The following is a 24,308-nucleotide window of genomic DNA, read 5'->3' as shown; positions in this document are numbered from 1 at the left end:
TTCTGCTCTAAGTTATATTTAAAAGAAGCAGCAGCTATTTCTTCATTTAAAATTCTATAGTTAAACCATCAAGTTGGGATGCTATTAGAAGTTATTATTTTCTTTCTTTTTTCTTTAACTTTGGTATACTTTCTTTCAACATTTATTTTAAAAACTTTTGAGTTTCAAATTCTTTCCCCAGCCCCTTCCCCACTATTGAGAATACAAGTAGTATGATACCCATTTTACCATGTTAAGTCAAACAAAACATATTTCTATATTAGTCATCCCCCTCCCCCCCCCAAAGAAAAAAGCAAGAAAAAGAAAGAAAAAGAAAAAAAAGTATGCTTTAATCTTCACATAGAGTTCACTGGTTCTCTTTCTGGAGGTACACAATATTTTTCAACATGAATCCCATAGAACTGTCTTAGATCATTGTATTGATCAGAGTAGATAAATCTTTCAGTTGATCATTGTAACATTTTTATTGTGTACAGTGTTCTCCTAGTTCTGCTTACTTTATCTTGTACCTGTTTATATAATTTCCTATATAAATTTTTCCAGGTTTTTATGAAACCATCCCCTTCATAATGTATTATATCACAACAGTATTTAGTACAGTCATATAGAACATGTTCAGCCATTCCCCAATGGAAGGGCATCCCCTCAACTTCCAATTCTTTGTTACCAGAAGGAGAATGTTACAAATACTTTTGTACATATAGGCCCTTTTCCCTTATCTCTTTCGCATATAGATCTAGTAGTGTTCATGCTGGGTCAAAGAGTCTACACAGTTTTATAAACCTTTGGTGTAGTTTCAAATGGCTGGGTGGTTCACAACTCCACTAACAGTGTATTATTGTTTCAATTTTTCTATACCCTCTTCAGCATTTGTCATTTTCCTCTTCTGTCATGTTAGCCAATCTGATAGATATGAGGAAGTACCTCAGAATTGTTTCAATTTGAATTTCTCTAATTTATAGTGATTTAGAACATTTTTCATGTTATTAGTAGCTTTGATTTCTTATCAAAGTAATTTTTCCCCAACAAGATGATTTTCCTTACCATTCAAACTGTCTTTCTTATTTAGTATTCCACCTTTGTAATATTTTTTGATTTGCTCCAAAAACAATCACCCAGCCTATCCTTCCCACATCTGATTAAGGAAGAAACTGAATCCCAAAGAAAAGAAGTCACTTGTCCAGGATCACACAGCCAGTTAGTGGCAAGGCCAGGACTTTATCTCAAATGTCCTCCAACTCCCAGTCTTTGCACTGTTTTAAAAAGAGACATTCTTAGCAGAGGGATATATAATCAAAACTTAAATTCAAGATTGACTATTCTGCTTGACAGAAGATATCTGGGCTTCTCAGCCAAATGACTTCAAATTTCCTGTAACGGAATTGGTTTCATAATCATTTAAATTGGTTTCACATTATTTAAATCACCAGGAACAAATCTTCTTGTGAATGAATGTTTACTAAAGCAGAAGACTTCTGAAGTTCCTTCCAACTGTAAAGCTCTCTGATGCCTTGATTTTAAAATTGCTTGCCTTTAATGTAACTGATCAAGTGCATGAGCTAACTGGAGGATATATGATTAAAAACATACTGCATCAGCTACTTCTTCCAAACTCATGAAAGATACCTGCTCATTTCATTTATTCAACTTTAAATGAAGGAATAGATCATACAGGCTGGAACCATCCTATTGATAATTACAGATTATAAACAGCAATTCTGGTTTTTATAAAAATGTGAAAATTTTAATGGATAGGAAAACAGTGGAGTTAACTGATGCTGGAATTCAAAGTCCTGAGATAAAAACCCAGATAATTTCTGTGTAGGACACTTTTATTTACTATGTCTCAGTTTCTGCTTGTGTAAAATGAAAACAATGTCTAAAATCTTTCTCCTCTGATATTCCAAGGTTCAAAGGCCACCTCCAGTTATGTTCTATGAATTCATAATTCCTTCTAGCTTTACCTGTCCATAATTCTAATGCCCCAAGCTCATCCCTGAGGGAAACTAGACAACCACTCAATTTTCTTTCTTTAAAAAAAAAAGAATGAAACTTCTAGACAGGGATCCTCAAACTAGAGCCCGTGGGCCAGATGCGGCACCTGAGGACGTTTATCCCCTTCACCCAGGGCTATGAAGTTTCTTTATTTAAAGGCCCACAAAACAAAGGTTTTGTTTTTACTATAGTCCGGCCCTCCAACAGTCTGAGGGAACAGTAAACTGGCCCCCTATTTAAAAAGTTTGAGGACCTACAAATAAATATTCAAAATGAAATAAAATTTCACATAAGGATAAATAAACTTGATTGAAGGCATCATACCAGCAATTTGTGCTTTAGAATTACTCATCCTTGTGTTTAATATTTAATGAGATAAGCTGACATGGTAGAAATTTCAGAAAGAATCCCTATTCCCTGAGGCAGGCACCAAATACCTTCTTATTTAATCTCCTAAATTACATACATTACCCTGTTGTCTAAGCTGCTATTCTAGTGCTTGTCTGGCGTCTCCACAAAGAGAACAGCACTTAGTATAGAATAGAGACGATCTGCATAATTAGATTATCTTTTAGCTAAAAATAGATGATTCCAGAACAGCTGAATTTGATCTTACCAATGCAATCACTGTCAGAGAAGCCAAAGATGCCCTTTACTTGATTAAATGTGACATGCTTTTGGATTTTGACCACATTCTTGTAGAAACTTGGACTCGACCTGCAAAGAAGAATCAAAAATAAAATTCTAGTCTTGGGGTTGCTCAGGATGAGAAATTGATGTCTAAAAAGTATCAACTAGAAGCAAGCATGAAGTTTGATCCTAGATCAATTTTGGGTTTGCAGGACTAATCATGTGAGACACATGGCTGACTGATTCAGTAACTCTGATGCCTTGCCATGGCATGGAAGAGACTCTGGGCTTTTGAAGTCTATGTCAGCAGAACTTGTGTTTTGGCAGGTTGCACAAAGCTGGAAAGACTTTGTGTATGAGTCCAACAATTGACTGTATATTTATTGTCTAAAGACGTCTGAGTTAAGCTCTGCTGTTAGTATATTGATTTTATAGTTAAGGAAATTGAGACAAACAAGATTATATGACTTGGCCAGGATCACACAGCTGGTAAGTGTCCAAGGCCAGATTTGAAATGAAGTCTTTGTGATCCAGGTCTAGCACTCTATTCCCCAGTACCTGATTGTCTCAGAGTGGGCAGTCACTCACAGTTTCTATGGAGCAGAATGCTAAGAGCAGAGCAGAGCACATCATCCTCTGCAGGAAGGGCCTCCCCCCTCCCCTGCCAGGGCTTCATTTGGATGACTTTCCTCCATTCTATACATGTATACCCAGGTATCTGCATGTTGTTTCCCTGTTTAAAATGTGAGGTCCTTAAGCACAGGAGCTGTTTTCGTGTGTCTTTGTGCTCCTGAAACACAGCACACTGCCTGGCACAGAATTAAGTATTTAATATCTGCTTTTTGACTGTTGACTGACTTTGAATACCAAACAGGAATATTTCAATATATGAAGACCAACAAAAGAAGACTGATTGTATAGGAAATCAAGAACTTATTGAATAGTTTTAAAAATACATCTAATAAAAATTCAAATTTAATAAAATGTCCCCGCTATTTGGGTTTCCTTATGTTTTCTTCTGTATTTTAAAAAATGTTATGCTGATGTTCTCTCATTTTCTCTTCTCTTTTGCATTTCTATCACTTCCCACTCTTCATTCCTCACACCTTGAAAGCCTTCTTTTGTACCAATGAGCATAGTCAAGCACAACAAAGGACATTCTGGTCATGTCTGAAAATGTATGTCTCATTCCATAACTCTGAGGCTTTACCTTTCTTATAAGAGGTTGGTGGCATGCTTCATCATCAGTTAAGAAAAACATTTTGTGAACTTTAAAGCACAACATAATATCCATTTTTAAACTACTCTTATGGATAAAATATGATGTATGAAGGTCTAGTGGCAGAGAGGATGAGAATGCGCAGGTGATACACATTCATAATATTGTCCTACTTCTCTTAAACCAAAAAAAACACTTTAGTTTAGAAACATCCAAAAGTCCTGGGAAATGTCTAAGGTTATGATAGGAAGACCTGAACTGAGGGCATGGAAGGGACTTTAGAATCACAGAATTTTAGAGCTGGACAGAATGTTAGGGTCCTTTGTAATAATCTATGCCCTTTCACAGATGAGGAACCTGACGGCCAAAAGGGAAACTGGGCAAAAGAGATGAAAAATACTAAAGGGAAACGAACAGAATTTTTGACACTCAATTAGGGTAAGTAAAAAAAAATAGCAAGGGCTTTGCAACAAGCTAAAAAGAAAACTACTGACTCTCCATTCTTATTGAAAAAGTAAGCCTCCATACAGTGCTCCATTTCCATGGGAATGGGGTGGGGGAGGAAGGGAGATTTGGGGGGGAAAGAAGTCCACTAACAGCTGTCCTTAAAACCTACTGCACAGACCAAGGAGGAACACTGCATGTCCATGTGATGAACACCTCAAGAATGGGGCATATCCCTTTTGAATACAGAACACGAATAATGCCTAGAGGAAAATTGCTAAGATTATGGCTGTTAGAGCTGGAAGTGATCTTTGAGGGAACTAAAATGATGTTCTCATTTTGTAGTGGGAGATCTCAAGAGAAGCCATGAATTGTTCAGTCACATAGGATAATAAGTAGGAAAACCAGGATCCAGGTCCCAGACCTGAAAGCCCAGATCTAGTGCTTTTTCTAAAACTTTTTCTCTCCCAGGCTTCTCCTAGTACTTTATATGAGCCTTAACTCATTCTCCTTGGTAGTACAGTTATATGTGTATGTTTTTTTTTTATATTAGATTTGGAAGAGTTGAACCTATATTTGTAAACCCAATGCTAAGCATAGGGCTTCCTGTTACAGATCAGTGGCTGCCAAACTAAAATGCAAACAGTACAGATCACACTTTGAACTCTATATGACAAATCCTTTCTTTGTTCTGTCAAGCTAACCATTACTTTTTATAATGAAGATGACCGATTATACATTTTGCTGTATAATAGGGATAGGAAAAAAACAAACTGGAAAAGTCCTCAAAGAGAGATCATTGGTCCAAACCACAGACATTTGGGTACAATGAGGTCCAGAAGGAGACACGACGAGGCACAATTCAAATATACAGGGATGTGTGGGTAGAGCCAGGTAAGTCCCTGGTCTCTAGACTTCTAACAGTATTCTTTGTACCATAACATGTGAATACTGAGTTGCTTCTCAGTTTTCATAGTAGTATTCCCTTACAGCACCTAAAATGAGGCCAGCAGACACTCAATGATACAGCCTAACCCATTCTGTTAACAGGAACCAGAATAAACTTAGAGCTGGAAGGGGCCTTCTTGGCAATCTAGTCCAATCTGCTTATTTATTTCTAACACCTAAGTTTTTTGCTTGTTCATTTTTTCCCCCGAGGCAATTGGTGTTAAGTGACTTGCCCAGGACCACATAGATAGGAAGTGTTAAGCATTTGAGGCTGGATTTGAACTCAGGTCCTCCCGACTCCAGGGCTGTGAACTATCCACTGTATCATCTGGCTGCTCCCAATTCGATATTTATACAGACAAGGAAATGATGGTTTCCTCAGGCTCAGAGAGATTAACCAATTTATCCAAGTACTAAGTGGCAGAACCAAGATCTGAATTCAAGACCTCTGACTCTAAATCCAGAGTTCTCTCTCTTTTACCTCATTTCCTCACAAAAAAATGGGTAATCTTAAGAAATGAATTTAATTAAGATCATTACTCTGACAATAACTTGGCTCTTACTAGCTACATGAACTTGGGCAAACCTTTTCTCATAGGATCACAGAAAAAAGCCAGAAGGTTCCTCAAACATTTTTTGGTTTGCTGCCAACCTCTCTTCATTGTACAGATGAAGAAATTCTGTGACTTGCCTACAGACACACAGGTAGTAAGTAGCCAAGCTGAGATTCAGACCCAGGACCTCAGATTCTAAATCCAAACCCAATCATTTCCTTCTGAAAAATTCACCTGAATTCCCAAATTTGGATCTAGGAAAATAAGGAGAAAAGAGGTAAGAATCAGCTATGTATTTTAAACTATCTACTTTTTCTTCCTGGGTACTGAAGATTTCTTAGTTCTTTACAGGGAGTTTGGGTCTTTCCTCTACCCCTACTAGACATGATTGTCCTAGATTTTTGGAATAAAGTTTTTAAACAAAATTTCTCTCTATTAAAAGCTATTTGGATGTTCTCCAAACTTTGTTATAATGAGATTTAAAAATAAAAACCAGCAAAAAGGGACTGATTTGTTAAGATAAAAAAGTTTTAAAAAATGGAGATTTGAAGTCAAATATCAAAAAAAGGGAAGAAAATAATACAAGTTTTTAAAAAGGTGAAAAATTATTTCAGAAAAATAGGTGTTAGTTTTCTAAATGACCTTCAAGTCTTTTCAAAATGAAAAGATCTAATTTCAGTTCCAACTTAAGATCTCTTTATAAAAGAGCATTAATAATAATAATAATAATAATAATAATAATAATAATAATAATAATAGTGAGAGCTCTAGTTTCTAATGTTTTTATAAAGCACTGTTCCCAGAATATCCCTTTGAAGCAAGATGCTGAGGAGGAGGAGGGTGAAGGGATTTGTAAGAACCAAAGCCAGGATTTGGACCCTAATATGTTGCCCCAAGTGTTTTAAGTTTGGGTATATTTACCCCTGAGTAAATTGTTAAGACTAGGTGGTTATCAAAAAGAGAGTGAAGTATTTTATACTTACCCCATGTACTCCAAGTCAGAAAAGATGAACGTTTTATTTATATCAAAACCACAGGCTATGATATCCTTTGCATTTTCTATTGTATAGCCATATGCTTGCTCAAGTGTTAGCTCTTTCCACAGGTATTTTTCATCATCAGTCATCTGGATAACCAGGGGAACATTGAATACATCCTGCAGCCACCTAAAAAATCCAGACCCCCAAATCATTACAATCTTTCTCTACCAAACAATTTCTTTACACAGAATCTTGTTCTTCAGTTGGGTCTGACTCTTTGTGACTTGAAGGACCCTAGCACATTAGGCTTTCCTGTCTTCCTCTAGTCTGTCCAAGCTCATGTTTTTTGATTCCACTACACTATCCATCTCATTCTCTGCCATCCCCTTCTCTTTTTACCTTCAATCTTTCCTAGAATCAGGGTCTTTTCCAATGAGTTCTGTCTTCTCACTTATGTAGCCAAAGTATTTAAACTTTAGCCATCAGTATTTTACTTTCCAATGAATATTCTGAATGAAAATATTAATATTGCTTTACCTATAAGTTATTATGCACTTCCCATGTGAGCTGTATAATCTTTACCTTAAGATCAATTACAAAGACATTTATTTCTTTAAAACAAGCCTGGGAAGATGTGAAGTGAAGAAAAGGGAATTGAAAAATGAAGACAGTGAGCTCATTATCACTAGATATCTGGCCTCAGACACTTAACATGTCCTGGCTGTGTGACCCTGGGCAAGTCACTTAACCCCAATTGCCTCAGCAAAAATAAATAAAAAAATAATACTGTCACATCTATGTCTATACATATACCACTGTCTGTCTATCTATTCATCCATCCATGGACATATTATCTGTGTCTTTCTATATCCATTCACATATATTGTTTGAACTTAATAATTAAAAATGCAATAAAAGATGTAATTTAATTTTTATTATGTAATAATAAATATAATAATTATGAAAAGAAGTATAATAGAGGCAATTTTTAAAACCTCTGGAAGATAGTACAACTTACTTTGTGAAAATAAATGGGATGAGATGGCCTACATGCATTGCTTCAGAAGAGGGCCCTCTGCCTGTATAAAGATAGAATGGCTTCTTATTTTCATATGCATCAAGAATGTTGTTCATGTCCCTAAGTGAGGAAAGAACAGAAAAAAGTGTGATTTTCTTGGAAAAATATGAAAGGAAGGCAACTAAACAAATTTGCATCTGAAAAGTGAAAAAAAAAAAAATCAAGCAAATAAATGAATGTCAGTTTCTAATTAAATTGCTTCCTTTCTAATTAATTCTTTAAAAAGAATGATTTAAGACACAGTTTTTAATCTTTCTAAAAACTGATACAATTGATATTCTTTAAAATCATCAATTCCTTATGTTTCCAAATCAGACTGAACACCTTCTTCATTTACAATTCAATCCAATGAATTTTTATTGTTCACCTAATGTGTTCTAGTTTATAGTTTAGTAGGGAGAAATAACACACACATATATAAATCACTATAATGCTTCAAAGATCTGGGATTGTGAGGGTGGGTATTTTCATTTATATAGGTTGAAATCTTTCTAACAGCTTTGCAGTTTTAAGGAACAGTTTTTAATTGGAAAACTACATCATAAAGTCAATTTGGTGATAACAAAAATTTAATACCATCTATAGCTAGGTGTGTGGTCTTTCTAGCTTGGGAGAATATAAAGATCTCATACTCTGGTAGTGGTCATTGAGAACCTTGGGTCCACTCCACACCATGAAGAGGCATCAGAATAGGCCTTTTGTAAAACAACACTATTGGGATTGTTGATTGGGATTATGAATCACAGGCACAAGTGAAGCCCTGAATGTGAGTTTAAATCAGAGGATAGGGAAAGAATCAGTTGATGAAGATTCTATCCTAGAAGGTCCCATGATGACTACATGTAGCATTAAGAGAGCGGTGGCTTGTCAGTTCAAATATTAATGTAGATATTGAGGTGAAAGGGCATTCTGGCTAGGTATCTGGATTAGTGAATACCAGATGGCTGGTTTTATCGGGCTAAACTAAGGTCACAGTTGTTGCCATTTCTATAGCCTTATTTCAAGGTGGTGGGAATGAGATATATCCAGGAATGATTCTATATATGGGATAAGATCTAACTTGAAAATTCCTGGTAGTGCAGGTCTTCTGATCTCTTTGGTGGGTTGGGACTTAAAACCTGAGAGATGTGCATGATGCTACAGTTTTTGGCTCTCTAGTGATTTGGTTCAATATTAAAAAAAAAAAAAAAAATTACATCATACTGATTATATAATGGTGAGATTATCTCTTCTTATCCAGGAATTTGGGGATTTTTAAGTGGAGCGTTGCCGATTCTACCACAGTGGCATGTTGGGTGAAAAGTTATCTTTAAATTAGTATCACCCAAGTCACAATAATCAAAATACTTCCTTTTTCCCACTGTGTTAGCTTCATGAAGTTTCTGTTCCCCCTTTCCCCCACATTTTTTATTCTAATTATTATAGGTAAGGTTAGGTATATGGGAAATTCTAAATATGGGCAATGACGTATTTTATGGACTTGTCCTTCTGCAGGAGAGAACAGAATGAAGAGGTACATGGGAAAATAAAATCTCACCGGTGAGAAAAGAAGATGCCTCTACGAAGGAAATGATGAGGTTTTTGTCCTATGACTTTCTCAATTCGATCTACCAGTGCTTTGTCAATCTTGCTGCTTCCGAACCGGACTGGGGGGAAAAAAGGCAGAAAAATGAGTAAAACTAATAGAAATACCCTCCATAGCTAACATTGTGCCTAAAAATTAAATTAAGCCATTTCAGTTTGACTTATGTTATATAAAAGGTACTGATGAAAGAAAAATTAAAAATAATACTATCCTTAGGGTAGTGGTACATGAAGGTAGAGGAGAACAAGCATTGAATATTGTAGTATGAGTAGGTCAGTTTTGTAGAAATGTAAATTGTATGAAAGAAATAATATAAGGCTAAGAAAGTAATATACAGGTTGGTAGACTCTATTTCATAAAGGTCAGGCCTAGGACCTACTTATTTTCTTCCCATAACCTGATTTCACCCAAACTTCCTGCCATCAGCAATGAACAAAAAGAGGACTCTGCCTATACGTAGTTTAGATCACTTTTTTCCAGCTTGCAAAAGGGGTGTTACCTTTTAGTAAATGGGTTGTGTCTAAAGAATAGAGATCAAATAAGTAAAAAATAAACTATGTATTAAAAATGATTTTGACTGAAATATGAAATCTATCTAGAGCAGTGATTATAAGCCGGTGAGTTGTGACTTCATATGTTACTGAATGTAGGAATAGAAAAATTATGGTTTATTATCGTTAAATGTTTGATTTGTATACCTATTTTATATAACTATATACTTGGGGTTACATAAAAATTTTCAGGTGAAAAGGAATTAATTGAAAGTGGAAAAGTTTAAGAAGCCCTGATCTAGAATATTTGTATATTTCTTATCTAGAATCCATCCATTCCAAGTTTGCTCCTTTCAGAATCTTAAGTGGTGGTGGTGGTGGTGGTGTTTTTTTGTTTTTTTTTTTTAAAGGATACTGCTGGTTGACTACAAGTATGCTATCAATACATGAGTAAGAACTCCTACCAGTAGTCTGTTTTCCTAACTGGAACTTCCAAAGAGATTGGAGTTACAGTATGGAGAATGACATTTGGAAAAAATATTGATTTTTTTTTTTTTAAATAATTAAAAACTATCCTGGGTTCTTACACTCCCTATCTGCAGATAGAGATAAAGAGTTTACAAAATTTGTATCCTCACAAAAACCTCTATGACAAACATAGCACATGTCATATTATCTTTAATTTTATAGATGAGATATTTAACATGTATAGGACTGTTTGCCATCTGGGGGAGGGGATAGAAGAAGGGAGGGATAAAGTCGTAACAGAAGTGAGTGCAATGGATAATGTTGTAAAGAAATTTTTTTCAAAATAAAAAAAATAGAATCAGAAGTAAGAAGGATTTACATTTTGAAAGAGTCTGTTCCCTCTTCTAAAAGAATAAAACTCTAGTAATAAGAATTTCGGGCAATAACGATCAATAGGGGGTAGATATTTAGCTATCTCTCAAAACTCTTCAAATTTATACCATATGGGTAGCTTAATATCCTGTCTTTATAATAAAGTTGTGTTTGTTGTTGTTCAATCAAAAAAAAAGTTTAGAGATGAGAAACCTGAGGCTTAAGGGAGGAATGACCTGGTCAAAGTAAAGATCATCAGTTGTTCCTGAGTGGTCCTTTTTCTGAAAAATAATTTCTTTTTAATTGTTCTCCAACTTTCTTGTGGAGTTCCAGAAAATGGCTTTAACTGTGTCTATGGATTACTCCCTTGCTTCCTTCCAATCTCATGAGGTAGATCTACTGAAGCCCTGTTTCCACAGGATGAGATACGCAGAGATTAGATGACACATCATTCTGCTTCAAAGAAATGAAGGAGAACTGCTGACATGGTACACTAAAAATAATTACCCTTTGTCCAGACTTAGGACTGTTCAGGTGAATTCACATAAATTTAGATTGCCTATTGTCTACCATTCATTTGGTACTTCAGACCTCTCAATACTTTGGGGACACAAGATACTTAATCAGCATGAAGCTTTCCTCTTCCAGAGAATGAACAGATGAATACCACACCTTCCACACCTAGATAAAAGCTTGGTAAATTGCTTAATTTAAAAAACAAAAAAATTCACCACATGTACCCAACCCTGGACTGAGGAGAACAAAGAACTGCTGTTTCTAGCTGGCATGATCTGTCTTGGAGCCTCTGCGTTAAGCAGGACCTGTGGAGGCTGCATCCCATCAATACAGAGCACCATGGCACAATGGGAAAGAAGACTCCACCTAGCTGAGTTCAAATCTGAACTTTGACACTTCCTAGCTGTGTGCCAATGGACTAAATCTTTCTCACGGTCAAGTTTCCTCTTAGGCAAGCTGGTGGGTCAGTTGGGAGTGCACTAAGCTCAGGAAGACCCTGGTTCAAATCTCACATCAGACACTTATTAGCTGGGTGATTTGGAGCTAATCATTTAACCTTTGTTTGCCTTAGTTTTCTAAACTACAAAATAAAAATCATAGTAACACCCATTTCCTAGGGATGCTGAGAGTAGCAAATGAAATAACATTAATAAAAAGCGCTAAGCATCATGCCCGCCACAACCTAGGTCCTATATAAATGCTTGCTTCTTTCCCTAGCAAAATGGAGATAACAGTTATACTAAATACTTCCAGGGCTGTGGTGAAGAAAATGCTTTGTAAATAAATGGAAATGTGCACTATTAATATTTTAGCCTTGGAAATAGGAACATCTCAATGCCTCTCTAAAGTAATAAAAGAAGTGGAAACTTGACATGGAATAACAAAAGGCAATTTGGCCCATTTCCTCAGTCTCCTTGACTACTAGAATTTGAAAATTATCTTTGTGAATTTGAAGCAATATTAGGAACTTAATTAAAAAAAAAAAAAACTTTTGTACTCTTGAAGTAGACAAAAAAAGGAAGGAGGATAGTAGGGACAGGAAGTAGGATGGGGCCACACAAAGCAGAATGGAGGGTACCTATGAGCTTGTCATAGTCGATGCCTTTGGCACTGCTGGTCTGTACAGTCCAGGGATCTACAAAATCCTCTTCTCCTTCAGTAGTCCCAGGTTCCCCACTCTCATCAGGTTTGGAGTTTGTGGGAGGAGAATCAGCATTATAATCCTGTCCTGTCACTTCTTTGTAGTTTACTTTTAGTGACAATAGTTGTTTTACAGCAGAATCAATTTCATCCTGAAAAAAAAGGAAATGGAAAAAACCAAAACCAAAACATTTTAATTGGCAATATGTTCTACATGAAGACTGCCTCTTTTAACATGAGTGGAAGTCAACTGGGGAATATCTTTTTATCTCCCCCAGCACCTAGAATAGAAATTAACACAATGTTCTCCATGATATTCTTCATAACCATCATTGATGCTATTTGAAGCCAAATATCCATAGCTGATAATAAACCTTTCCTCCTTGGACCTCCTATGCTACTTTGTTTAGATTTCTCTTATGAACTTACATTATTATTTTGTCTAATAATTATTTGTGCATGTGTCTTATCCTCTAACTATGAGCAATTTAAAGGCAAGCCCTGGATTTTATTTGTATTTCCTGTTTGCCTTAAAGGACCTAGTGATTGTTATTGTTGTTCAGTCATGTCTGACTCTTCATGATCTCATGAACAAGTTGGAGTTGAACTCAGATCTTCCTGATCCCAGGTCTAGTCCTCTATCTATTGTATTACATAACTGTCTTAGAAGTAGATGTTTATTTAACAGCTGAAATAGATTCAAGTCCAATCTAATAAGGAATACTAAAAAATGAGACTGTTTTTGTAAGTCTAACAAATGAAGGAAAACTCTCAGGAATTAGTATGATCAACATGGGCATTTAAATAAGAATTGTTTCAGGAGACTGTAAATGCTTGAACTTTGCTGAAACCATCTGTTTTACAAAGAAGAGCTAAAATCTATGCTGCAATATATTTTATCCAGTGTCATAATGATATGCGAACTATCATCGGGCCAAAAGAACCACACATTTTAAGATGTTTAGGGCAGTATTAATAATTTTGCAGACATTTCAAAACTGCTGACTACTAGGGAAATTCACAATCAATCTCCTTAATAGGGCTCCATTAATTTTTGTGTTGGATAAAACTAGCAGCATAAATTGTAATTTGTTTGCTGCTTCTGCTCCAAAATATCAGGTTTTCTTGACTATTTCATTTAAACTAATGTCAATGTACAGAGGCAGCTCTGTTAATTTTGAGAAAATAGGGAGAAAAGGAAAATTATCTTTTGTATCTCTTGCTTTAAAAAATATTAGTTGGCTATTAAGACTAAGTGATGAGAATCTCTGTTATGACAGCACTTTTAACTTGTATTGACATTATATGTACATTTGTCTTATCTCATCTACTAGATAGATTGTAAACTCATTGAAGATAAAGAGCAACCATTGAACAAGTGAACTCATCCACTTATTCTGTGAAATACTATTAGAAATGACTTATATCCTGGGATTTTTGAGTCTACATTCTATGTCCCCTGATGTTTGCTGGACTCATGGTTCACAGAACAAGCTTTGAACCCACCTGCTTTTCCTTATTCTTATCTCTAATCATTCTTCCCTCTCTATTTCTACCTACTAAATTCTGATTTTAAAGATCAATCTGCTCAATATCAGTTTTTTCCTGCTTCCCCAAGTGGATAACAACCTTCTTTCCTCTGACCTCACATAGAACTCTGCATCTCTCCTATGTACTAAAAAGGTGTTATTTTGAATTACACTGATTTACAAATGAATCACCTTTTCCTACTAAACTGTAAGATACATGAGGAAAGATCCATGTATTACTCCTGGTACCTAAATCAGTGTTCTACAAGTAGTATTAATAAAAGCTTGTTAAGCAAGATGATTTCAGAAACACCTGGAAAGATTTACATGAACTGAAGCAAAGTAAAGTGAACAGAACTAGAACATTGTATACAATAATAGCAATATTGCATGCTGATCATCTGTGAATGACTTAACTATTTTCAGCAATATAATGATGTAAAACAATGCTAAAGGACTTCTGATGAAAAATGCTATTTATCTTCTGAGAAAGAACTTATGGAATCTGAATACAGATTGAAGCACACTTTTTAAAAACATTCTTTGGTTTTTTTGTCTTTTTTTTTTTTTTTTTGCAAAATGGCAACAATGGTAATGTTTTGCATGACTATATAATTATCTAATTGCTATCTCAGGGAGGGGAGAGGGAATAGGGAGAGAATTTGGAACTCAAATATTTTTTCAAGTTACATAAAACAAATGCAAAAAATGTTTTAAATATAACTAGGGGAAAATAAAAACATTAAAAGTAACAAAACAAAAGCTCCTGACTCATATACATATTTCAATTACTGGATATAAATGGAACAACTAGAAAGAAACTAATAGTTTAATAGGCAAAGGATTCCAAAGTACCTTTGGTGCTTTTTCTGCTTTTAACGATCGGACAATTTCTCCTTGTGCTGTTATACTTTTGAATAGCTCCTGTGGAGTGGAAGGATAAGGTTTACCATTCAGAACATCGGCCATTTTCTACAGCTTAGAAGTGTGAAGCTGCAATGGTTCAGGATAATAGCTGATTGTACTCAATAGGTCAGAAGAATAAAACAGAGGCCTAGAAAAAAAAGAGAGAAGGCATAAAAGCTATTATTCACTGTTGTCAGCTTAATAACTGCATTTCAAATTTTTGGTCTATTCAGATATTAAAGCACATCAAATGCATAATATTAAAGTTGGAAGAAAGCTTTAAGGTTATCTAATCCAACTCCTTTATACCATGCTTCATCTCTGAAATGTGCAACCCATTGTCATAACTGTCTATTAAAGTTCCTTCCTTTCCAACTCATATAATACGTCTTCCAAGAAAACTCTAACACCCTACCCCCCTCTCTCCCAAAGGAATTTTTCCCTCCTCCAGTTTCTCACAGTATTTTGTTTTCCTGTATCTCTCATTTGCACTTAACCTCATACTTTCTTTTTTACCATAATTATCTTTGTACTTGGATCTCTTCTTTATTAGACTGTTAAGTCGCGTAAGGTCAAGTCTTGTGTTATACCTATCATTATATTTCTTATCACTATATAGGTGGCAGAATGGTACTGTTTAACATCAAAGGGCTATCAGGATTAATGGTGTGGCTTGGTGTGATGGTCAGTAAATGTAGATGCTTTTTCTCAAGGAGTTTGGTTGAGAAGGGGAGGAGAGATATAGAATGATAATTAGCAGGCAAGGTAAGAACAACTGAGATAGAATAGTAATGGGCCTGTTGTAGGCAGCAAGGAAGGAACCACTTGTTGGGAAGAGGCTGAAGACTAGATAGAGTGAGCATAATTGACAGGGAAATCTGCTGCAGAAAAACAAAGATCAAAGATGCATGTAGAAGAGGTTTGCCCAGGCAAGGAAAAAGGCCATCTGTTCATGAATGACAGTGGTGGAGGAAAAAGTAGTAGAGATATATTTGTAGCCGCAGGATTAAAAAGCTGGTCTGTTATTGAAAAAAAAAAAAATCCTAGGCCCTTTAAAAGTTATAATATCTTGGGTTTGCTCGAAACAACTACATAAGAAAATATATTCTTAAAAATGGAAGGTTTCAAAAATTACAAATCTGTGACACGGGAAAAATTCCAGAGGTATCTAAACTGTAGCATTTTTTATTTTTTCTGTATAATGAGAACAGAGCCTGCTAGTGTTTTTATCTATTAATCTCTTGATCAGTCAAAGAATGGTAGTAAGGAGTTCCAATATTTGTCTTCAAGCAAGGCGGAAAGTGGGTTAGATTAGACAATCTCTAAGGCTTCTTTCAAGTCTAAATCCCAAAAGAAATACTCGAGAAAAAAAAATCGGCAAATATTTTTTATTTAATTGTTTTGAGCATCTGCCATGACTCATACTCAAATGTTAAATTATATTAACAGAAATATGTAAGCCAACTAAAACCATCCAAAACATTTAGAAATGATTGTTCAAAAGTTATCCATTTAGTTTCCTAGGTTCATAAGATTCAGTTTACTTCAAGTTCACTTTTCCATAAAAGTAATTGAAAATATGGATGACTAGTCAACTAAGAGGGACAGAAGAGAATTTTACCCTAATTTGAGCCTAATAAGCTAGATACATGGAAATCATTGATAGACAATACCATGTAATGGGTTTTGAAAATTATATAATTTATTTATAAAAGCTAATAAAATTTGTACATCATTTTGGACATTTTTTTGGAAGGGTGGCAGGGAAGAAGTGCTACTCAAGTTTTCTGATTTGTAAAAATGAGGCTGGTGTACTTTGGCCTCTATAGGGTCCTTCCCAAGCCTATAAGTCTATTATTGAAATCAAATGGCCCATGCATATAAAAGACAACTGTTTTTAGTTGTACAAGTATCATATTTTGGAAGTCAAAGTAGGTTTTAACAATATAGAATTAAATTTAGTAACATCTCCTGTGAGATTTAAAAATTTTGCTAATGTGCATTGTCATAATAATAGTTATACATACTTGGACTCTAATTAAAAACCCTAGTTTTATTTTTTTTACTTTATTTTTTTTTTTAATTTAATAGCCTTTTATTTACAGGATATATACATGGGTAACTTTACAGCATTAACAATTGCCAAATCTGTTGTTCCAATTTTTCACCTCTTACCTCCCCCCACCCCCTCCCCTAGATGGCAGGATGACCAGTAGATGTTAAATATATTAAAATATAACTTAGATACACAATAATCATACATGACCAAAACATTATTTTGCTGTACAAAAAGAATGAGGCTCTGAATTATTGTACAATTAGCTTGTGAAGGAGATCAAAAATGCATGTGTGCATAAATATAGGGATTGGGAATTTAATGTAATGGAAAAACCCTAGTTTTAAATTGTATGAAAATCCAAATATTAATTTCCAAAAGAATATTCTGCATACTAGTTATTTTTCTAGATACAACAAATTAGTATGAAACTTTAGTAAATTTAAGCTTTCTACAGTCATACATGCTCAGTTTCAATTTCTTACGTTTCTGAAGTTACAAAACAACCATTTGGTGTCCTTTGCTAGCCAGCTGTAATATTCCCAGGCAGTTGGAGGTTTACAGGTGACAAAAGTTAAATTAATGGAGGTCTATATATAACTCTTATTATTAACTCTGCCTATTTTAATTTTGTACCTTTTAAAAATGTCTCTGTATATTTGTCATTATTTCCTTCTTAAATTTGAAAATGTAACTAAAAATCATGACATTCTTTATGGAAAATTAGCCATGACTAAAGGATGGACTTCTGGCTTCCCTCTGTTCCCTAGACTGAGGGTATGGTGTGATTGGAGGGATTTTCAGTAAGGCAACAGGAGAAAGCAGATTTATCCATTCCCAAAAGTCAATAAACAAAATTAAAATAATGGGCCAATTTCCAAACCCTTTCACAATAAAATTTTTGTCAAGAAAATTCCACAAGAGTTCTCAGTCCCTTTGAATTTCTTTTCTAACTCCAGTGCTGGTAAGGAAATTCAGCTGTCTGAAACCCAGTCCCTTCAGGGATCTATTCTCCTTTGTCCAAGAGCTGGGATCTTTCTGAGAAATTAACTTTCAGTTTCTCATAAGTCCTTTCTTTGGTTATAAAGAAAGAGTATGTGGGCATCTATTTTGAGTGCATGGGTAGCTGCCTAATTATTTTTCTTTCCCTTTTGTCTTAGAAATTCCCTGGAGTCATGGAGCGTGGTAAACCAGTTTTACAGACTGATTACCTAAGGCTAATTGTAAAGTGCTGGTGAGGGGAGCCTAGCCCAGGAGAAAAAAGCCAGAAAGGGTATTTTCACTTTCTCTTAACTGAGATAGGGAAAATAAGGCGATCAACTAATGCAATTACAAGTAAATAAGGTTTTTACTTGTTTTCACTTTTTCTTTCTTCTCTTCTTGTTTCTCAGTTTTCTTCTACTTAGTTCTCTTCCTTTTCTTCTGCCCTGATTATTTTCTTCTTGAGAATAAATAAATGCTTCCAATAGTCCTAAAGTAGTTTCTTGACCTCCTCCAAAGGATAGTTTAATATTGCTATCTAAAATAATATAGCTATAATACTCTTATCTGAATTAAAAATCCCCTTCCAGTGAAAGTTTTGATAGTCTTAAAAGCATAAGCTTTCACCTTAATCTCATCCCTCACCCCTCTTGCCTATATTATTGCAAATGTTTCTAAATGGTTTTCCTGAATTAAGCCTCTCCCTTCCCCAATTCCTCAGGAACACAGCTGCCAAACAGCTTTTTAGTTTTATGGAGAGGGCTACAGCAGGGAAGATGGCAGTGGTTCGAATTCAGAGCAGGGAGGGTTAAGTCAGAATTCTTTCACAATGACCTAAAGGCTAAATGTTGATCAAGTCACTTCCCAGTTCAAGAAGCTTCCAGTTTCCTCTTGCCTGGAGGCTAAAATATAAACTCTAGTTTGGGAATTAAAGCCCAGCACTAAATGACTCCAACCTACCTTTTCAGACTGATTACGAATTAGTTTCCTTTATACAAGCTACCTTTCAGCCAAACTTGCCTAGTAGTAGGAGACATGACATTCCATCTCCTGAGTCCTTGCCTTGGTGACTCCTCTGGGACCACAAATGCTGGCTCCTTTTTCCCACCTCCACCTTTTAGAATTCCTAGCTCTCATCAAGATTCAGTCCAAGTGACATCTTCCACAAGAAACACTTCCTGATTTCTCTCAGGAATATTTTGAATTCACTTGCTGTCTTCCTTCTAGTAACATGTAAGCTCTTGGAGTAGAGGCTCTGTATCTCTGATGCAATCTATGATCTCCCGCCCTGCTGATAAACCACCCCCAAATTAAAAACTACCTAATGCCGTAACGATCACTGGGTAGGGTTTGACACCAAATGATGGCAGGCACCAAAAGTTGGGGTTCGGTCATGTGAAGAATTCACGATGGCCATTCTTTTTGGCAAAAGGTAGATTTATTTAGGAAGAGGTCAAAGACAAAAATGGAGAGATACCACAGACACCGGGAATGATAAATATGAAATAGAGTTGGGAGAGCATCTGAAAGATAAATTCCTCAGTGCAACTCACAATTTCCCAGTAGAAAGGGAGCTCCCCTTGAAGTTGGGGCAAGCCTTTAGCTGGCAGGTTAAATCTTGAAGGGGACTCAGCACTCTAAAGGAGTGAGTTAGATGTAAGGAGAAGTGAGGTTGGGAAATACAGTGGAAGTTAGGGGTGATGCCACGTGGGATTGGGGAAGGAAAAGACATCACAAGGCAGAGTGCCGTGATGGGCTAACCCAAAGGAGGGCAGCAGCAAAGCCGGCCAAAAGTTGTTTAATAGGGAAAGTTTAGTCACAGGGTTTTGATACAACTTCCATTTCTTACTGGGTTACCTTTAGAGGGTAAGATAAGGAACTATACTATCTTCATTATCAGAGCTTTCTTACTGCTAGCCTAAGGGATTATTTTTTTTCATTAATTTTATCAATTCCTTTGCTAATCACACCTAATAATGACCTTATCGTCTCTAGTGCCTAGAAAAAAAAATACTATTTAAGAAAACAGGGAAATTGTTGAGTTGTGAATATATTAGTCTCCCTGTGGAATCAAAGGCAGTGCAGAGACTTTACAGAAGGGAGTGACAGACCTCTCCTTGCACAAAAAACCCCCCAAACACAAACCTGTCTTAATCAAGCAGCATTCCCCACTAACTTCCAGACTTTGTAGCATGGGGAAGTTTTTATAACATCAACCTAATAAAGAGCTTGTCTTTCACAAAGATAAATGGAGTCACAATTCCCTACTTCTTTTTATTACAGGTTACCATCAAGAAAAGAATATGGTGAGGCATCAAATCTTCCTAGTAGTGATGAAGATGGCTAACATTTCTAGACTTATGTTCCTGTACTGATGAGTTTTCTATAAGGCTTTAAGTTTTACAAAACTTTTATTGTCCCATTCCTGTCCTAGTGCAAGGATTATTATCTGCATTTTACATATGAACTCAGAGAAACTGAAGAAATCATAAAACTAGTTAAGCATAGAAGCCTGAGTCTTCTGCTGGGAAGACTATGCACCTTCTATTATCCCATATCAATTTAGCAAAAAGTAATTTTTCAACTAAAAGGAAGAGTTCTCTTTTCACATGGGTTTTTCTCCATGTCATAAAAATAAGCTTCAATTGGGAGGTAATGTAACAACACATTCATGCATGTAACAACACAATAGCATGGAAAGATAATACTGCAAAATTTTCCTTATTAAAGAGGCAGAATCAGGGAAAAAAAATAGAGAATTTGGATTTCTCACTCAAAATATTTAGACATTTATAGAATTTCAAGATCACATTCAACCCCAAGATACAAATATCCACAATATTCCTGGCAAGTTTTTCATTACAGATCTGTTTTCCCTTTAATTGTTAGGTGGAGTTTTCCTTCCATTGGGCTGAAATATAGCTTCCTAAAACTTCTACCCTTTCCAACACTTAAAAAACAACAACTGATCAGTGCAATGCCTGACCATGATTCCAGATCAATGATGAAGCATCTAGTCTCTCTTGACAGAGATTATGGACTCAGATGCAGAATGAGATATATCTTTTTAGATATATCCAGTGCAGGAACTGATTTTGCTTTACTATGCACATTCGATACAAAGTTGTTTCCTTTCTTTTCGTGGAATGGTGAGAAATTAAATTAATTTTTGTTAATTGAAATAAATAAAATTCAATTTAAAAAATGATTCCTTCCCCAAGTTCTGCTCACTCAGACCACACAGAACACTTCCCCCTCCAGTCCAAAATCTTAGAAACAAAGACACTATATAATGATTCACAGTAATGTTATAATTTCTGAATTTTCCTTATTGATGAGTTATTTGAAGGTGCAAAAAGCTGACATGCTCCAATTCCTGACTATTCCCCTCAACATATTCTACCTTCAAGTTCTCTTATATTTTGATAAAAGGTAATTATATACAATAAGAAAAGCTAAAATTAAGGATGTTAATACAGACCCCAGCAGAAGAGAAGATTCTTCACACACAGGTTTCAGCAAGAGATGTTCTACAAATCCCTTCCTTGTTCTTATTTAAACTTTCTCCTGAACCCCGCCTTCTTTCTACTTGGGTCAGAAGTAGGTTCCTGGAAACTACTCCATTGCTGAGAATACTTAACAAAACCGAAAGCAATCAGCTGCCCTTCCTGCCCACAATCTAATCTAGCATGGCTGATGAAATAGGGTGATTACATTTCTTAGAGGATTGGCTCATGCAATTCCAAGATTTAGCATTTTATAATCTCGTAACTTCTCTTAGTTTTCTTATACATAAAATGGGGATAATAATGTTATCTATCTGCATAAAGTAGATAAATGGGTAAAGTTCTTTATAAAACCTTAAAGTATTACTGAAATGCAATCCTTATCCTAAATCTTATACTTTTCTTCCAGTTTTCACCACCAGTGTCTTATGTATGTACGATGGAAAGAGAGATAGAAAGGGAGGGAAGCATTAGGAATTATAGAACATCAAGGTTACAAAGAACCTTACAAGTTATCTAGTCTCACCTATACCTGAATATTTCTTTCTTCCTCTTCATTTTCTGTCTTCAAATGCCTTCTGTCACTCCTTTTATCTCACATGAAGAGATGGACTCCTTCTTGCTAAGGATAACCCCCTCTCCCTGCACATGCAATCTCTGGCCATCCTATTTCTTTCAGCCGATTGTCCTTTCTTTCATAGCTACTCAATCTCTCCCTCTCTACTGGCTCTTTTTTTCCCCCCTGGGAGTGAGGAGAACCCATCACTTGATGATTTCACCCCCATTTCTGTTCTTATCTCTTCTGCCCATTTATGGCTAAACTCTTGGAGAAGGTGTCTCAACTTACTCTTCTCTCTCAACTCCTTTCAGTCTGCCTTTTGATCTCACCATTACACCAAAATTACTTTCTCTAAAGTTACCAATGGTTGCCACATCCAATGGTCTTTTTCCAATCTTCTGTGACCTCTCTGCAGCTTCTGACACTGTTGATCACTCTTCTCCTTCATACTTTCTTCACTCTTGGTTTTCAGGACACTACTTTCTTCTGGTTCTCCTCTTACCTGTCAGACAGCTCTTCTCAGTCTCTGCAGGATTCCTCTCCAGATCACACCCTCTGACTAAAGGTTTTTCTCAGCGTTCTGTCTAGGACCTTCTTTTCTTCTCCCTTGACACTATGTCACTTGATGACTTTATCAGCTCCCATGGAGTTAATTATTATTTCTAAAGTGATGAAGCTCGAACCTACCTATCTGGTGCTAACTTCTAATCTCCAACTGCCTTTCAGATATTTTGAACTAAATGTCTTGTAGTCATCTCAACTCATCATTTCTAAAACTGAAATTATCTTTTCCTCTAAACCCTCTGTACCTCTTCCCCTCCTAAATTCCCTACTTTCTTTCTTCCACTGGATGTAACAACACCCTCTCAGTCAGCCTGGCTCACCATCTAGATTTCTTCTGTTCTCATCTTTTATCCTTCCTGCTCCTATTCCCCATATCCAAGCTGTTGCTAAGGCCTACCATTCACCTTCACAATAACTTTCAAATATTCTATTTCTTTTCTCCAACACTGCCATCACTCTAGTGCAGGTCCTTATCACCTCATCCCTGGAGTCAGCCTGCTGCCTCCCTCAAGTCTCTTCCCACTCCAATCCATCTTCCAATCACTTGCCAAAGTCAGTCCTAAAGCAGAGGTCTGACCATGTCAGCTTCCTACTCCATAAACTCTAGTAGCTCCCTGTCACTTCTAAGACTAAATACAAAATCCTTGGTATTCAAAGTCCTTTAGAGAACTCCCTCCTCAGTGTCCTCTCTTGTCCCAACTTCTGTCCTGTCTTATAGCTTCCACTTTTCCACATATTCTTAGATCTGGGAACACTGGCCTATAGGTTGTTCCACAAACTGGACACCCCAGCTCTCTGTTCCAGACAGTTCTTTTGGCTGTATCCCTGCCTGGACTGCTCTTCCTCCTCATCTCCACCTCTTAGTTTGCTTCAAGTCCTAGTTAAAATCACACTTTCTACAGGAAGCTTTCTTAATCTCTCTTAATAATTCTACCTTGTCTCTGTTAATTATTTCTAATTTATTATGTGTATAGCTTATTTGTACACAGTTGTTTACACAGTTTCCCCCATTAAATCTATGGACTCCTTGAGAGCAGGCCTCTCTTTGTATCCCCAGTGCCTAGGACAATGCCTGGCACATAACAGGTACTTATTCCCTGACACGAAGGACCCCAATAATTGGGTTAACAACTTTCCTTTTCCCTCAACCCTGCTGTCTGTCAAGATATTAGGAGACATCCTGTTTTCCAGAGCTAAGGTCCAGCAAACAAACTGAGCCCTGAGTTTAGCATAACAACTCTTTGTACTTAATCTCTGGATGAACATTGCTACAACTAAATCACAGAACTGATGGTGCCTGAGTCCAGGCAAGCACCAACAGGCTCACATGAAGCCCTGCTGTACACAGACTTAGTTACTAAATAACCCTGCCTTATTGTTGCTGTTGTGCCTCGACATTGTTGCTACACCTACACAGTTTGACAAATATATAAAATCAAGCTTTATCATCAAACATGAATGACACCTTCAGTTCACCTTAGCTGTCCATAGGGATGGGTATAACCTTGTGCTCCCTCCATGATCTAGAACCCTGAAATTCTTCTCTTCAGTTAGAAACTACATTTTCATTTCTCTCTTACTTCTAACCCCCATTTTCTAAGACCTTATTCATGCCACAACTCCCTTTCCTAAGTCTTTATTACCCCTACGTTGCTTTCATTATTATCTTGATCTTATGACTATACAGTTCAAATAAACACACTATTTTCTGAATCCTTGCTTCCTTGTCCTACTGGTAGTCCCATCTTGTCTAATCTTAACCCATTACTTTGAAAAACTGACTTGCT

General features: G+C 36.1%; 1 protein-coding gene across 4 annotated transcripts in view; it reads right to left on the bottom strand.

Moving 5' to 3' along the window:
• The window catches only part of WARS1 (tryptophanyl-tRNA synthetase 1), a 35,671-nt gene that overhangs the window by 6,745 nt on the left and 4,618 nt on the right, over positions 1-24,308 (bottom strand). For 3 of the 4 annotated variants that reach the window (XM_031953250.1, XM_031953251.1, XM_031953252.1), the window contains 6 exons: positions 14,805-15,003; positions 12,359-12,572; positions 9,386-9,494; positions 7,789-7,908; positions 6,774-6,956; positions 2,612-2,712 (listed from right to left, as the gene is read on the bottom strand). In XM_031953250.1, the coding sequence (XP_031809110.1) occupies positions 2,612-2,712; positions 6,774-6,956; positions 7,789-7,908; positions 9,386-9,494; positions 12,359-12,572; positions 14,805-14,918 (841 nt within the window). In that variant the 5' untranslated portion in view covers positions 14,919-15,003. Of the gene's footprint in view, positions 1-2,611; positions 2,713-6,773; positions 6,957-7,788; positions 7,909-9,385; positions 9,495-12,358; positions 12,573-14,804; positions 15,004-21,373; positions 21,462-24,308 lie in introns of those variants that run through there. The other variant, XM_003756550.4, reaches the window with a different exon arrangement.

The sequence above is a fragment of the Sarcophilus harrisii genome, chromosome 2 (assembly GCF_902635505.1).
Source record: "Sarcophilus harrisii chromosome 2, mSarHar1.11, whole genome shotgun sequence".
Classification (NCBI taxonomy): Eukaryota; Metazoa; Chordata; class Mammalia; order Dasyuromorphia; family Dasyuridae; genus Sarcophilus; species Sarcophilus harrisii.
The sequence above is the reverse complement of the archived record's forward strand: the minus strand, read 5'-3'. Positions and strand labels throughout refer to the sequence as shown.